The 15,531-nt window shown below is 46.7% G+C and overlaps 1 protein-coding gene across 2 annotated transcripts; it reads left to right on the forward strand.

Annotated features, from left to right (window-relative positions):
- The first annotated feature begins 5,350 nt into the window (after positions 1 to 5,350).
- Positions 5,351 to 15,518, forward strand: AMPD1 (adenosine monophosphate deaminase 1). 2 transcript variants are annotated; one of them, XM_010282474.1, is made up of 16 exons: positions 5,351 to 5,372; positions 6,690 to 6,701; positions 8,566 to 8,740; positions 9,247 to 9,412; positions 10,537 to 10,699; positions 10,929 to 11,148; positions 11,574 to 11,703; positions 11,991 to 12,185; positions 12,421 to 12,552; positions 12,651 to 12,814; positions 12,943 to 13,069; positions 13,515 to 13,678; positions 14,072 to 14,192; positions 14,655 to 14,828; positions 15,004 to 15,114; positions 15,343 to 15,518. In XM_010282474.1, the coding sequence occupies exons 1-16, from the start codon at positions 5,351 to 5,353 to the stop codon at positions 15,496 to 15,498; spliced, it is 2,232 nt and encodes a 743-aa protein (XP_010280776.1). In that variant the 3' UTR covers positions 15,499 to 15,518. The 2 variants fall into 2 exon arrangements, with proteins under 2 accessions (XP_010280776.1, XP_010280777.1); XM_010282475.1 differs by lacking the exons at positions 5,351 to 5,372; positions 6,690 to 6,701 and having other exon boundaries at positions 8,568 to 8,740; positions 10,537 to 10,672; positions 10,887 to 11,148.
- Positions 15,519 to 15,531: the final 13 nt, after the last annotated feature.

Raw genomic sequence — 15,531 nt, forward strand, 5'->3', positions numbered from 1 at the left:
GAGGCTTAATTTCAGTTTGTTCATATCAGATTCATCTCAAATTTGAGTTCTTAATTTCAAATGGAAATTAGAAATCAGTAAATACCGAGAGAAGAAATTATCCCTTTTAATATTGCTTCCTTCACTACTTATATTCTTAATTCTCTTCTTAGAATAAAGAGGATCAATCTGCATGATGTTTCCTTTATCTGTGATAATCCTTATATGTACTTTTTGCAATTTATTTTACCTTTGACTGATGTGACACTGACAAGAATTAAAAATACTATATTTTTACATAAAACATTATTTTCCAGCAACATACACAGTGGTGGGCAGCATTATGGATAGAATTGGCTGTGACTTGACTTGAGTTTTTGTTTGAAGATGATCTCATGCCTGCAAGTTAAACACAACAGAATTACCATCACTGCAAGCTGTCATGTCTGTAATCACAAAGCAGTGTTTTATTTGGTGCAAGAAGAGAAGTTATTTCTGAAAGCATTCTTTGACCACTGTGGCAGGAGATGTCTGTCTGCTTCTAAAGAGATGTGTGACACAGTTGTCCACCGAATAAAATTACACATGGAAAATTATAGCTTTTGGGATACACATCTGGTTACATAGACTCAGCATTTTGGAAAGGCAACAATGTGAAGTTTGCGGTATGTTTGAATGGCGAGATCTTGTCATCCGGGTCCGTGTGTGTTTGATTATTTGGGAAACTTAGGAGTTAATTTCCTGGCAAGCAGGATTGCAGAGTTCAGAGCATGACTGCCTGCTGCCCATGGCCATGGGAAACCTTTTGCAGCTGGCATTTGATGTTTGAAGGTTGTGTGGTCAAGTATGGAAGATTACTTCTTTTGGATGGAGGTTCATCATAATAATTCTCTACATTGCATAGCATGTTCTAGTTGTCATTAAAAATGTACTATCTGTAACTCCAAAAGCTGTGAACTCTCAGAATTGTATGGAACTGGCAAATGCATCTACTTTCTCTTTGGTGCTCCTTTTCAGTTGGGCTATATAAAAATCTTAAAAGGGAAGTCAACCTGGTAAGAACAGGCCAGTATGTATTTCACCTTTGAAACCTTAGAGGAGGATGCATCAGCTTTTAGGATGCTGCAGAGCTGACCTACACAGGTGGTACTCCCATCTGCATTATTTTAGGTTCAAATCTAGTGAGCGATACAAAATCAGGGTGTCGTACTAGTCATGAGTATGAAGTAAGTGGTGGTGCTTTGTTTCCAGCTATCTATGTAAAAGAACCCTGATTTTGATGGCACCCGAGAGAGATCTGTGGAAGGACAAAGCCCTAAGAATTTTTGGGAAAATTATTTATAAGATAAGCACAGAAGTTTTTGCACAAGACAGGTCCCTGGAAAAGCTGGCTTTGTAGATTCAGTCCGAATGTTATTTAGAAATAACAGCACAACACTGTGCAAGTGCCAAGCTAACTTTACTATCCTGACTGGGAAGAACAGGCATAAACAACTTCGAGGTAAAATACTAAAAAAGGGTAAAGCTCTTGTTCAAAATTAAGTGAAAATAACGTAAACGTTTCTGTTATTATGGACTGTTTAACAAAATAGTAGAACTCTGTGGCTTGTTGCTGTTGGTGTCCCCACTCAAAGAGGGGCAAACAAGTATTGGTCTTGTTCAAACAACAGTGCTCAAATTTTGTTCTTGTTGTCATCAGTAGGACTTTGGATAGTAACCATGATGCTTAAGCCATCATAATTTTTAGTACAGTCAATGACTTGGAATTGGATTTCAAGCAACTTCAGGCCTATGGGGGGAAGGAGAGTAGTGGAAGTTTGAATCACATTCTGATCCTGTATGTGGTCCTCCTTTACTCCCCAAGCCTTGAGTGACTGTGTATAACCTCCAGGATGGTAGGGAACTGTTGGGATCTGGACTTTTTATCCAAGGGCTAATTTGTTTTTACTTTGTATAATTACTTGCTTTCAGTAATGCATCTCATTTGAAGTAAATTATTTTGCTTCTTAAATAACTTTTTTGAAGAATAAACTTTGAATTCTTTGGTTGTTTCTTTTGTGCTAGTTATCTGCACACGGGATCCACCACTGGCTTACAGGAACCTTATAACAATGCTATCTGCTTTCTCTATGGGATCTAGATTTACTCAAATTGTCACTTCTGTAATGTGACATGAACAGCTGCATTGTATATGTTCACTATAGCAAGAATAAGCAGTGAGAGTGGCTTTGAGACATACCATAGGCTTGCTTTAGAGTCCAGTTTTAATTACTTCACCAATCTGTATCATGTCATGCATCTTGGCTTAGTGTTGAGTCTCTATATTTGCAGTGGGGTCCCTCATAATATTTTTGCTGACTTTGCTCTTGGAAAGGATGCTTGATAAGTAAAAAAAATGGGGGGGTGAATGGGAGATTTCTTTGCTTGGTATTCCAAGAGTGAAATCAGCTCTAAAGTTATTGCTGTGTCCAAATTGTGCTCTTTGCTAGGCTTTTAAGTAGCTTAATTCAGTCTTCTGAAATAAGGCAAATTGTGTTGGACCACACTAAGTGTGCTTTAAGCATGTTTCCCCTAAGACATTGTGTCAGGCTTCTGGAACCCAGAGTCCAATCTGTACAAGGAACTTAAGAATAGACTCCTAATCTACAGGCATATAAAACTCCTTGCACTGTGCAGCTGGAGTAGTCACTGCCTGTTCCAAAAGGAGAGAGTCAGAATACCAGTACAGATGCATGCTTAAAAGCAAAGTTTTTCTTGGCTTATTAGGAAAGCTTTCCTCCAATATGATTGTTATCTGTAACAATCTGTTCCTAGAAACTAGTTCACACCTTAAGGACTTAACTGACTTTTGCATACTGGAACACAGGTTGTTTTCAACAGCCCTAGAGGAGTCTGTGAAAAAAAAGGAATGACTAAGAGCAATGCAGGGAGAGAAGAACTTGCTGAGGCTCTTCTTAGTGCAAGGTGCTGTTGGTCAAAGGCACAGCACATGAAGGAGTGCCCTTCTAAGTTTCCCCATTGCCCCCTCTCTGTTAATTCATTTCTTTTTCAGGAATTGAAACCATTTTCTAGCAAAACTTGCCCCTAGGCTTCTATTTGAACAGCTACCCCTATGATACAGCTGCTCTGCTAAGCAAACTAGAGGAAGAGCCTGCTGAATACACTAAGCTGCCAAATTTCTAGCGTGTTTGGCCATTTTCCTTTGACTAGACTTAGGTGGAGTGAAGGCAGCTCAGAAATGTGTGGGGTTTTAGAGCCACTCTGAAGCCTCTGCATGTGAATCACTTACTGTCCAGCTAAAAAAGAGTGGGCAGATGGCTTGTTCATATTCAGTCCTTCAGTTTAAAGAGGCTGTAGATCTAACTTTAGCACGGCATACCCAAGCTTTACTCATATTTCTACCATGAACCCAGCTAAGTTGACCCTGTGATTTAAAAAGCTAGGGGATCAAGAGACCTCTTGACAAAGATGACCTCTGCACCCTAAAGGTTATTTTTGGTTTCAGATGTGAATCCCAAGATCTTGATATATCCAGAAAGGTTAGGGGCAGATAGCAAACAAGCAGGAGCCAGTTTTTATTGACCTTAAATGAAATAGTTCAACAGTAAAGTGGTATGGGGACTCTCAAACCGGGGAATTCATAAGAATGAGAATAATTCAGAAACGAAGACTGCTATCAGCATAAGAGAGGAGACCAGGTATTAGAGATCAAGACTGTAACAGCATTCCAGCTTTGCCCTGTTGGCTGCACTTCTGCATGTGGGGGTGGGATATCAGTTTCTATGCTTGGGGAATATCTGGGAAGTGCGGCTAAAACTCCCTGAATTCTAGAGACTTTCTTAATTGTAACCCAGCATGTTTTGAAGTTGTGCACATCAAATAGTGATCTTTCAGAGAGTTTCTGGATGGTCTGGCAATTATCTCAGCTGGAGATGCTGTGCTACGTCTCAGCTCATCTGACTTCACTGACTAGTTGTGCCATCAGCTTCGCATGCACCTAAGCACAAAAATCTATGACCTGTTATTTCTAGCTCTGTATCTTATGCAAGTAACTCTTTGACTTACTCCAGCCTTCTTCTGAGACAAAGCCTTTTCATAGCTGTTCCTACAAAATACCGTACAGGAAACCCTTAACATACATGTATAATTTCAAACAATGTTGTCTTTTCCAGGGGTGTGAGTTTTTCTGTTCCCTTCAATGTTATGACCAAAGTCACCTTTTAAATCAGCAGCAAGAGTATGCTTACTATAGCCTGAATACTTTATTTGACCTATCAGGATTTCAGTGCAGTTTCTCAACTCCATCAAGAAGTATAAACAAACCAGAAAAGAGTCTATTTCAAATCTGACCTCTTCAGACTTGCTGCTTACCACCAAGGAAGTTGAGTCAGAAGCTCAGAGTTACCCTGGCAACATGCAGGGCAGTGCAAATTCTGGCTATTTTCTTCAGACAGGAGCTGTTTTCCAACTTCATGTGAGAGATATGAAGTAGGTTTGAGGAGACCCTAAAGGACTGGATGCAGTCCTCAATGCCTGTATGCTAGAAAGAATCGACTTAAAACAAGCTGAGAGCTACTTCCCAGACTGACACCCTGCTCTGCCAGATCCAAGCCACTCTGTGTATCTTGGGAGTTTCTTGCCACACCTTGAGTTGTACTAAGTGCTGGTCTCTCTAAGATATGCCTTGGTTATAGCTCACCACATACAGAACTGAGTATCAGAGTTTTATAAAGGTAGTTCCTGAAAAACTCAGGAACAAAATATAGCTCCTTGCACTTTCATTTTGTTTATTTGTTTGATTCAGCTGGGAAGATACGAGGACGTCTGGGCAACTCCTGTTGCTAAAATCCAGCCTTTCAAGTAGACACTTCTCTCGGGAAAAATCTTCTCTGAACAGCACACTGGTTGGTGAGAGCACATCATTTGTACCTATCCACAGCTCCTGTTCTGAAGAAAACATCAGCCCCGTGCCTCAGGGATTTCCTTTAAACCAGTGCTTCCACACAGAAGACATCAGTTTTAGTCTCTCTTAAAAGACGGACTTCCACAGTCCACTTTGGAAAGGTGCAACTGTTCTGGGAAGTAGCAATCTGGCCAGACAACAGGTGAAACTCTACTAAATGTAAAATGAAAGCCTAACTAAAAAAAAAAAAAGTTTGACACCTGTTTTCACCTGTTTCCATGCAAGTACTTATGGTTGCACTTTAAATAGTCTTATAGTTGACCTCTGGTTCTCCTTTTAGAGTGGGAGAGTCTAATTACAGGGAAGGGAAAGCAGTAAAATTAGTGTTAGGCTGCCGTGCAGTCAGTCAACTACTTGTGCTCTGTTACAGTAGGGTGTTACCTGAGGCTCTGCAAACTTGCTGCAAAGATGTCACGGGTGAGAATTCCAGGTAGGTGTAAAGGCAAGTCATGAGACAAGGAGCCACAGGGCAGGCTTCTTAGCCTGCAGCCTCTGGGATTTTGATGGTGTGGTATGTTTGCAGTCCAGGGGACCTTACTGGGAACTTTGTGTGTTTTTCTTCCTGCTTGGAGACATTTTTTGATAGTGCAGCAAAGAAATAGCATTATTGTTTAAATCTTGATCTGCTCATACTGAAGAAAAGTATTGTTCCTCCTGCAGTGTAATGTCTTCTGTGAACGTATCCTGTAATGATTCCATTAAATTACTGTGGAAGGTGTCAGAGGGATTTTGGGAGTCTCTGGTCAACCTGGCTAAGCTCGGAAAATGTGGAGTGCTGCAGTCCTGGGGGACTGGGGGACACATTAGTATTAAAGCCTGGCCCTGCAACATCAGTGGGAATTTGTTGACCTTCATGAGTGTCATTTTCATCTACTAAAGAGAATGAAAGGTCAAGCTAGGCATTTCTGGGACGCTTAGTTTGCAAATGAGCATGTGGAGTTCAAGTGCCAGGAGAGTATGTTCTGCAGGCTGGACTTTGGGAAGTCAGCAGCTGGTAGAGCTCCAGTCTGAATTTTCTCGGTCAGATGGAAAGGGCATGAGTTGCACGCCCAAAATGTTGATGCCACGCTGTATGGCCAGGAGTGAAGATCTGTGGAACTGCAGGGTCTCAGCTGTCTGATCCTGTTAGTGAATAAGTGGAGATTATATATAGGTGCCACTATAGGTGGCAGGAGGATGAAACTTGGCATCTTTGAAATGACTATCCATCCTGATCTTCACATAGGATGGTGAGTAATGGACAAAAAATAGCAAAGCAGCCCTGATGCTCCGAGTCACTAAAATATTTCCTTTCTTCTTCAGGCAGGAGAATGCTGTTCTGCCCTCATGAGTTGTTCCTATGCTCTTCTGCATCCTATCTCCATCTCTTTTGCATCTATGTAGCGTTGACTGAGGTGATCTAGGTTCTAGAAAATGCTGTTCCCCTTGGACAGCTGCAGGGAAACCCAGAGACTGCTGTAAGGTAGAAAGTCTGTCAAAGAACCTCAGGTTGCATGGAATCTGCAATGTGGTTCGTTTTTGTGCACACCACCGAGGCTGTATCATTGAACAGTCATAACGGAACTTACATCTTTATATTGTACAAAGTGACAAGTACTGTTCTTTCTTTTATAAGTGGAAGGCTTTAGGCAAACTTGTACTTTAGTAATCCCTTTTAATTGCTGATGTGATGATTAGGCAAAAAGGCTTAGGTTTTGAATGGCTGATCACAACTGGTTTGGTTTTGTTTCTGTTTTATCTCAAAGAGCAGAACACAAAGGTGAGTATTGCTACGTTTTTTATATGCTCTGCTGTGTTACTGCCTAGACATGATCATTGGAAACAAAGAGCAGTTAGATGATCATGGTGATCCTTCAGCAGTTTGAGAAAATGCTGTTTCTCAGCAGTGCCAGCTGTGCCGCTCTCACTGTTTCATTGAATGGTTCCAGTTTTTTTGGTCCTTTGATATATGAATCTACTAATTGTTAACTATTGTCCTAGCACCTCTGAGCTCTTGCTTAGGAGATAAACTTTTTTTAGTGGATTTCTTTCCTCTGTGGCAGGAAGTGAAACATTTTGCAATTTCTCTTGCACCTATTCACACCTTTGCTGGTTTTTTGGGTTTGCTTTTTTTGTTCCCCTCCCCCCTTTTTTTTTTAACAGAGATCCAGCCTACAGTAACTTCTTTTGAATGCATCCTGCTCCTAGTGGATTTGATCCATGAGGGGACAGATGCAATGCTTCATGTCATTTATTCGGGTGGAAGTCTGCAGTATGGTGGCCCTGCCTTCTTCTTCCTACTTTGTCTTAATGAGGCCTTATGTGTCAGCAAAAAACATTTATTGCTGAGACATCTGTCATCCCAGTGTCCCTAACAGTGGGCAATAATGGGATAGTGCAAAAAATAGCATTTTGTCTTCTAAGAAGCATGTTGGGGCTTGCTGATGATACAGCAGCTTACAACAAGCAACTTTTGTTATTGAAAACCTGGGTTTGTGATATTGCACTGCTGAGAAAGGGATCTAGTGCCAGAATTTTCCCATGTGTTTGTAGCTCAGCACAAGCCCTTTTGCCTTACCATATAGCACCAAGGAAAGGAAGCCCCTGTGTTATGCCCCCCAACTAACCCACTGCTAGGACTTTGGAACTACAAATTCATGGCTACAGGGGATAAATTGTTTTGAATCCCCCAATATCCTGTTGGGGAAAAAAAAAAAATTCTGAAAATTACTGAAAATCTCTTGTAGGTCTAGCACACTTCTGCCATGCATGTCAGTACTTTCTGCTTTGGTCCTCATCTACTGACCATGTCCTGTCTGACATGTCAATGGTGTGGTCCGTCTTTCAGCATTGATCCTCGCTATAGTTCATGCTGAGCTGCCAACTGCTGGCAAAACCTGCTTGATTAGTGTCCATATGCTGCTCTGCAAATGTGCACTTCTGGGAGATGTTGCCAGAAGAGCCCTTGGGTTCTTGTTTTATGGTATTTTGTTGGCAGCAGAAGGGCTTCTAACCTTCTTCCTCCTACTTCATAACACTCCAGCTAACCTTGTGTTAATGGTGACTTTCATAGGGGCACATTAGCTGTCACCTTTGCAGCATGCTGCACATGAAGGGCTGAGAGGAGTCTAGTCCACATGATGGTTCCCTAGCTAGGAGCTCTTCAGCTGCACTGAGATGGTGGGAACCAAGTGCTTGGGCTGCCAGCTCTGTCCATCTCCATCTATACCTCTGTCTTCATCCTGACTGGATGCTTTTCGGAGCAAGTGGGTCTTGGGCTTCCCAGAACTGTAAGGGCTCTGATAACTTTCCCCTCTTCCCCCCATCCCCACGCATACTCTCGTAAGTGCCCTTCCCAAGGACTTGCTTCTTTCTGTGACTTTTTGCGCTACTCTTGGACTGTCTATTTACCTTTTCTGGTGTGCTGAGGATGTCTAGGTATGTCTCCAGCCCACTATGTCTGGCCCAGGCTCTGTAAGCTTGTCACAAATTTTGGAGGTTGCTCAGAATCTTCCAAGCAGCATGGGGGTGTAGGTGTCATAAGGAAATGACAGCTAGGCATTAAGCTGACTGCAAGGGGCCTGTTAGGGTGGCTGAGAACCAGATTCTTGTGTGACCCTGCACTCTGCTCCTTCTCCTTGCAGAGATGGATGAGGCAATGCGCTCCTTTGCAGAGAAGGTCTTTGCCTCTGAGGTGAAAGATGAAGAGATCAGGCAAGAGATCTCTCCTTTTGATGTGGAAGAGATCTGCCCCATCTCACGCCAGGAAATGAGACTGCACATGATGCTTCAGGAGAGCTCTGCCACAGCAGAAAAGCGGTGAGCAACAACCAGGGTTTCCTTGGGGAAGGAGAGGAGCCTTGTCTGCACATCCCCAGCCAGAGCTGGAAGAAAGCAGGGGGACATAAATTAAGGCCTGTGAAAACAGCTCACCATGCCCATGGGAGAAAGCCTTGGTTAATCCCAGGCCATCTCTCAGGTGCTTCAGTGCTTCCTCAACTGTTCCCACTGTTGGACAGAAAGACACCCTTGGCCTGTTCCCTGGGTGTCAGCGTGGCAGTGGCCACAGAGCTGTTGGGAGAGGGAGACTTGCAGACCTTTGTCTGGAAAGGTGCAACTTCTGAAGACCATACTTGAAAGTCTGTGTCTACTTTGTGTTTTGTGGCTTCTACTCTTGGCAGTGTCTGTCTGAGGTGCTCAGGAAGTGCCAATGAGATGGTTCATGTTGTGCACAGTTGCAACATGGCTGTGCTAAGTGCCCCGATCCTGCACCTGCCCTGGCCATGGAGTTGGGGCTGTTTGCCTGAGGCTTTTCTCCCTGGCAGGAAGAAGCGCCTGATCCACCTGAAGACAATTGCATTGGCTGTCCCTGTGGCTCAGAGGACTGTAACCAGACTGTCCACTATTGATGAGGTCATCTCTACCTCCCCCCTGTACCAGACTGTGCCTGACTTCCAGCGGGTACAGATTACAGGGGATTATGCCTCTGGGGTAGGTACTTGCATGGCTATACCCTTCCCCATGCTGACTGCTGCCTCATCTAGTCCCTGCATGTCCCTCAGTAGTGCCCAGTGTCACAGGAGTCTGTACGAGGTGCGGTGGGGATAGTCTGTGTCTTCTAGCTCAGTCTGTGTCTCATGAGCGTCTGATGGTGCCCTGCTGCATCCCTGGAGGATTTAGAGCTGAATTCCTTAGCAGGAGTTTGTGGCGTGCTGCATGCTTCCCATGGGATTCTCCAGACAGGGCAGAGACAGGGGCATGGCGGGGTAGGCTATGCACATTCTGTCACAGCCTGCTCCTGCTTGCACACAGCTGTATCTGTGTGAGATCTATGCATGTCACAGATCCTGGAATGCTTGATGTTGGCAGGGACCTTTGGAGGTCATCTGGTCCAACCTCCCTGCTCAAGCAGGGTCACCTGGAGCCGTTTGACCAGGACTGCTATCACATTCTGTGCTAATCCTCCTCCTCCACAGCCTCCTATTACATTTGTGCTGCTTCTGAGATATTGGTGGCAAGTTGCTCCCTCCTGGGCTGGAGCAGGTTGCTCAGCTTGGAGTTGCATAGCAGAGGACCAATTAGGGGAAGCTGAAAGTCCCTCAATGCACAGGCACATTCCTTCTGCCATGACTGTAGCTAGCTGCAAGTGCTGCATGGTATTCTCCCATGCTGCTCCAGTATGACCTCTCTTGACTGCCCAAAACACTTGTCTGTGCAGTAAATCAAAAATTCTTGACACATTGGGTCAGTGTTATGTTGTTGGTCCTGCTTCAGTTTCAGCCTGGGCTCCAAAAATAGCTTTTAGTGTTTTGCCTAGGCCTGGCTTCTAATTCAATGCCAACTACAGTTTGCCATGAGGAATGTAAGAGGGGAAGACAGGATGACAGCTGGAATTCTTTGGTTCTGGTGTGAGGAACTTCCCTTTGCCATGCCTAGGACTTTGCCTACCACCCCTTCTTTGCCCTGCTCAGGCAGAGCAGTGGGAGGGAGGGAATGATAAGGTATATATCTTGCTGTGAACAAAATTGTCCTCTTTATGTCTCTGTGCACCAGCGTATCTCTCGGGCAGCTAGGTTCCTGTTGCGTGGTTGTGTTTAGCAACAGCCCTCTTGCAGGTGACAGTTGAAGATTTTGAAGTTGTCTGCAAAGGCCTGTACCGTGCCCTGTGCATCCGGGAAAAATACATGCAACAATCTGTGCAGAGGTTCCCCAGGACCCCATCTCAGTACCTGCGTGCTATTGAAGGCGAGGTCTGGAGGCCGAGTGACACTGGCCCAGGTACATCTAGGCACCTGGAATGTTTTCCTCTCTGGCTTCAGCATGGGGTGGGCAGGGGTCAGAAAAGGGTTGTGGAAGTGCTCCACAGGGGAATTCCTTGCCCAGGCCTCCTCTTCAGTGTCACAGTGGTGGGACTGTCCCTGCCCTCTGCCTAGGGTGGAGGACCACGGCAGGCTTGTGGGGTTTTGGCTGGCAGCCTGTGCCTCATGGTATTCTCCTTTTGGTCCAGTGTTCACCCCGCCAGTGAAGGACGGACAGGATCCCTTTGAAACTGGGAATCTTGCTGAGGACCTGGGATACCATGTCCAGATGAAGGATGGGGTAATGTACATCTATGGAGACAAGGCAGCAGTTGGCAGAAATGAGCCAAAGGACCTGCCCTACCCCAGCCTCGAGCACTTTGTTGATGACATGAACTTCCTCCTGGCCCTGATTGCACAGGGGCCTGTGTAAGTGCACAGCTCAGCACTGCTGGGTGCAGCTGAACAGGTCCTGTCTCAGCAGGCAGAGGGAGGTCAGGGCAGAGCCAGGGTTGCCCTCTCCTCTTCCTGGGAGGAGGAAGGAACCCGATGATGACATACCTGCAGCCTGCTGGCTACCAGTGTCCTTGGCCCTTGTCAGCTGTCTTGATCGGGGTCTTAAGCAAAGTCAGCATTCAGGGACTGGACACATGCCCTGCAGGTATGTTCGCACCCATACAGGCCTTCCTTCAAAGTTCTGTAATAGAGCCAGGAGAAGCACCTTAGGGAAGGAGGCCAGGCCAGTATGAACTCCTCCACTTGAGGTGAAAGCTGCATCCCTGTGTTTGATGGGCCACACTCCTGCGTTGAGGGGTAAGGAGCCCAGTCACTTTTCTGCCCTTTGCTTTCACTAGTAAGACCTATGCTCATCGGCGTCTGAAGTTCCTCTCATCAAAGTTCCAAGTGCATGAAATGCTAAATGAGATGGAGGAGATGAAAGAGCTGAAGAACAACCCCCACCGGGACTTCTACAACTGCCGGAAGGTAAATGGCAAGGCTTAGAGCCATAGTGACCCTGAAGACAAGCTGTCTTGGTGCCTTCCCTGCCCTGAGAACTGGATATTAGTCAAGGTCTGTGGCACCTACATTGTTCCTGCTAATGGGATGGTGCTGACTGAGCTGCTCTTGGCCTAGGCCTATTGTGTTCATCTGCTGGGCTGAGCTATGCTCCCCACCCAGCCTGGGCTCACCTAAGGGGTTTGTTAGCCTCCCTGTGATGGTACCTGAGCATCCCAACTTGAAGATAGATAGCTGTCCCTCTGGTTTCTCAGGTGGACACACACATCCATGCTGCAGCCTGCATGAACCAGAAGCACCTGCTGCGTTTCATCAAGAAATCATACTGTGTGGATGCTGACCGTGTAGTTTATGATGCCAAGGGCAAACAGCTCACTCTGAAACAGCTCTTCCAGCAGCTCAATCTGCACCCCTATGACCTGACAGTGGATTCCCTGGATGTCCATGCTGTAAGCGGTAGGGCGTTTAATGTAAGACCACTCCTGGGCCACTCTCATCCACCCCTGTAGGTATGGCTTTTCCCCTCCCTGTGTACCCATGACATGTTGTGCATGTTAGTGTTTGTGGCAGGATGTAGCAGCTCCTGGCTTTCCCATCTGGCGTTTTTTGGATCTGTCCCTGCTCAGCTGGTATGCATGGACCCTGCGTGTATGTAGTATTTACCCCTCATCCTCCCTACTCCAGGGGCGGCAGACATTTCAGCGCTTTGACAAGTTCAATGACAAGTACAACCCTGTGGGTGCCAGCGAGCTGCGTGACCTCTATCTCAAGACAGAGAATGCTATCAATGGCGAGTACTTTGCTACCATCATCAAGGTGAGAGTACGAAGGTGGGGGAGAGAGCAGTTAAGCTGTGGTGCTGCTGTGCCCAGGGGCTGGAGGGTCCTCATGCAACTGTCTGTTATGGTTTGCAGGAGGTTGGCTCTGATCTGGAGGATGCCAAGTACCAGCATGCAGAGCCTCGCCTCTCAATCTATGGGCGATCAGCTGAGGAGTGGCCTAAGCTAGCCAGCTGGTTCAACAAACATCAGGTCTATTCCCCCAACATGAAGTGGATGATCCAAGTACCCAGAATTTAGTAGGTCTGAGGGAACACTGTGCCTTATACTGCACTATACCTCAGTTTCTTTTTATCCTGAAGGGATTATGGGGACAGTGGGCCATGTTGTTCCTCTGCTAGCAGCTAATCCCTGTCTCTGTCCACAGTGATGTGTTCAGGTCTAAGAATTTCCTCCCACACTTTGGGAAGATGCTGGAAAATATTTTTGTTCCTGTGTTTGAGGCAACTGTTAATCCTCAAGCCCACAAAGAGCTGAGTGTCTTTCTACGTCATGTGAGTGTCACCTGATGATGTTGTGAGGGTGTGGTGAGCACTCAAATTCCTGTTTGTGCACAAGAAACGGGGTATTGGCCCTGACATGGAAAATGTCATCAGTAGGCTTGTGGCCCTACTGCCACATTCTGTGAAAGGCAGTGTGTCCCCAGAAGTGCTGGGAGGAGTCAGACTCCCTGAGCGGGCTGGTGTGGGGCTGCGAGAAATGCTGCCCACTGACCTCCTGGAGAAGTTGTTTGGTGTGAGCTTTATTTCTAGCCCTTGACAGAGCTTGGGGGTTTGTGAGAAGCAAGGTCTGCAACCTTGCCCCCGACTCTCCTTCTTGGGTGGGGCAGGCTATAGCTGGACTATGGCAAGCTGCAGTGGGACACAGTGAGACAGCCTACCTGGGCATGATGAGGTGGGGAGCTTTGAGATGCAGCTTTTTTGTTACCTTGCCAAGCAGATCACTGGCTTCGACAGCGTGGATGATGAATCCAAGCATAGTGGACACATGTTCTGCACTAAAAGCCCAAAGCCAGAGCAGTGGACTTCTGAGAAGAATCCATCCTACACCTACTATGTATACTATATGTATGCCAACATCCTGGTGCTTAATAACCTACGCAGGTGAGGCCCAGGATCTGCTAAGGGACCTGTGATGGGCTGGCAGAAGGGGGGATGCCTCATGAGTTGTTGCAGCTCTTTGATTGTTGGCGTGGAAGAAATGGGGCCCTCCTTGCTCTGCCACCAGTGTAGTTTGGAGCTTCATTGTCCCAGAGCAATCCAAACACTCCTTAATATGAAGTGTGATGGACTGGGGTGAAAACTTTGGGATTGTAGAGGTGCATCTATTGCATGCACAGAAGAGAAAAGAGAACAAGTAATGTGCTCCTAGGTCAAGCTGGATTCTTGGGGACCCACTGGTAGGGGCGGAGCTGGACCTGAAGTCAGGGTATCTTGCATCGCATGCCACCTAACCCTACTGCTTTCCTGCTTTGAGTCCTTCTTCCATGTGGCTAGGCAGCGTGGTATGAACACATTCCTCTTCCGTCCACACTGTGGGGAAGCTGGGGCCATCACGCATCTGCTTGCAGCCTTCATGACAGCAGATAATATCTCCCATGGTCTCAACCTCAAGAAGGTAAGTGGAGTAGTCTGCCACAGAGTTGCCCAGGCATAGCAGAGGAGGAGAACATGTTCACAGCTGGCCTCCACTGTAGCCGACAGTTAATTGTGCCTCTGCTTTAAACTGACACAGACAGCCTGGCTTCAGGCAGATGTTACATGATTTTCTGGGTTTCTCCAGGCATGTTTGGGGATGTAGCTGAGAAACTTACTCAGATTTCAGGGGTTCAGCCTCACAGGATGAACACTGGATACATCCGTTATCACTGGAGCTAGCTAGGTTTGAACTCACTTGGACTCTCGTGCTCCATGTGGGCCCTGGAGAATTGCTAGCTTGCCTATCTGTTTTCTTGCACACATGAGCTCTGTGCACCAGATTTCCTGGCTGGTGCACTGGGCCGATCTGAGGAGTGACCCCGGAGAGGTGAAGGGCACAGCAACTTTATTCCTAACCTGGGAACTCTGCTCATCTTTGCAGAGCCCGGTGTTGCAGTATCTGTACTTCCTTGCCCGAATTCCCATTGCTATGTCCCCACTCAGCAACAACAGCCTCTTCCTGGAGTACGCGAAGAACCCATTGCCTGACTTCCACCAGAAGGGCCTCATGGTGTCCCTTTCTACAGATGACCCCATGCAGTTTCATTACACCAAGGTACAGTGTGAGCTCATCACCTCCTACTGTCTGAGCACTGGGACTATGTGGGCCTTATTTTTCAGGGAAGCCAGCAGCATTTGCAGCATGCTACACCATTACGGGGACAGCCCTTGCAGTAGCATGGGCTGTGCTACCAGAAGCTGCTGGCTCCTAACAGACCCTCCGGCTGCAGGAGCCCCTGATGGAGGAGTATGCCATTGCTGCCCAGGTCTTCAAGCTCAGCACCTGTGACATGTGTGAAATTGCCAGAAACAGTGTCCTGCAGTGTGGCCTGTCCCATGAGGTAGGTGCCCTTTTGGGGAGGGCAAGCTTGGCCCTGCCCCCACACTGGTCCCTGCCTGCCTGAGGAAGGAGACCGGGACAGCAGCTCTGTCTGCGTGCTCAGAGCAGCACTTCACTAGAACACCTTGAGGGAGTCTGGGAAGGGAAACAAGGGACAGCACCAAGGGAAACGCTGCCTGCTGCCAGCAGGTGCCTCTGAGGTCTGTGCTGTTGTCCTTGTCTCTGGCAGGAAAAAGCCAAGTTCCTCGGTGAAAACTACCAAGAAGAGGGGCCCCAAGGTAACGATATCCGGAAGACAAACGTGGCTCAGATCCGCATGGCCTACCGCTACGAGACCTGGTGCTACGAGCTCAACCTCATTGCCGAGGGCCTGAAAACCGACTAGGAGTGTGGATGGGCTTCTGGATCCCGGGGCCTG

This window comes from Phaethon lepturus, unplaced genomic scaffold (genome assembly GCF_000687285.1).
Source record: "Phaethon lepturus isolate BGI_N335 unplaced genomic scaffold, ASM68728v1 scaffold26892, whole genome shotgun sequence".
Lineage (NCBI taxonomy): Eukaryota > Metazoa > Chordata > Aves > Phaethontiformes > Phaethontidae > Phaethon > Phaethon lepturus.

Bases quoted from the DNA above. Each gene is read 5' to 3' on its own strand.
- AMPD1 (XM_010282474.1), top strand. From the start codon at position 5,351: ATGTCACGGGTGAGAATTCCAG. The intron at 11,704-11,990 runs GTAAATGGCAAG...CTGGTTTCTCAG, and splicing joins ACTTCTACAACTGCCGGAAG to GTGGACACACACATCCATGC. The intron at 14,829-15,003 runs GTACAGTGTGAG...CTCCGGCTGCAG, and splicing joins TGCAGTTTCATTACACCAAG to GAGCCCCTGATGGAGGAGTA.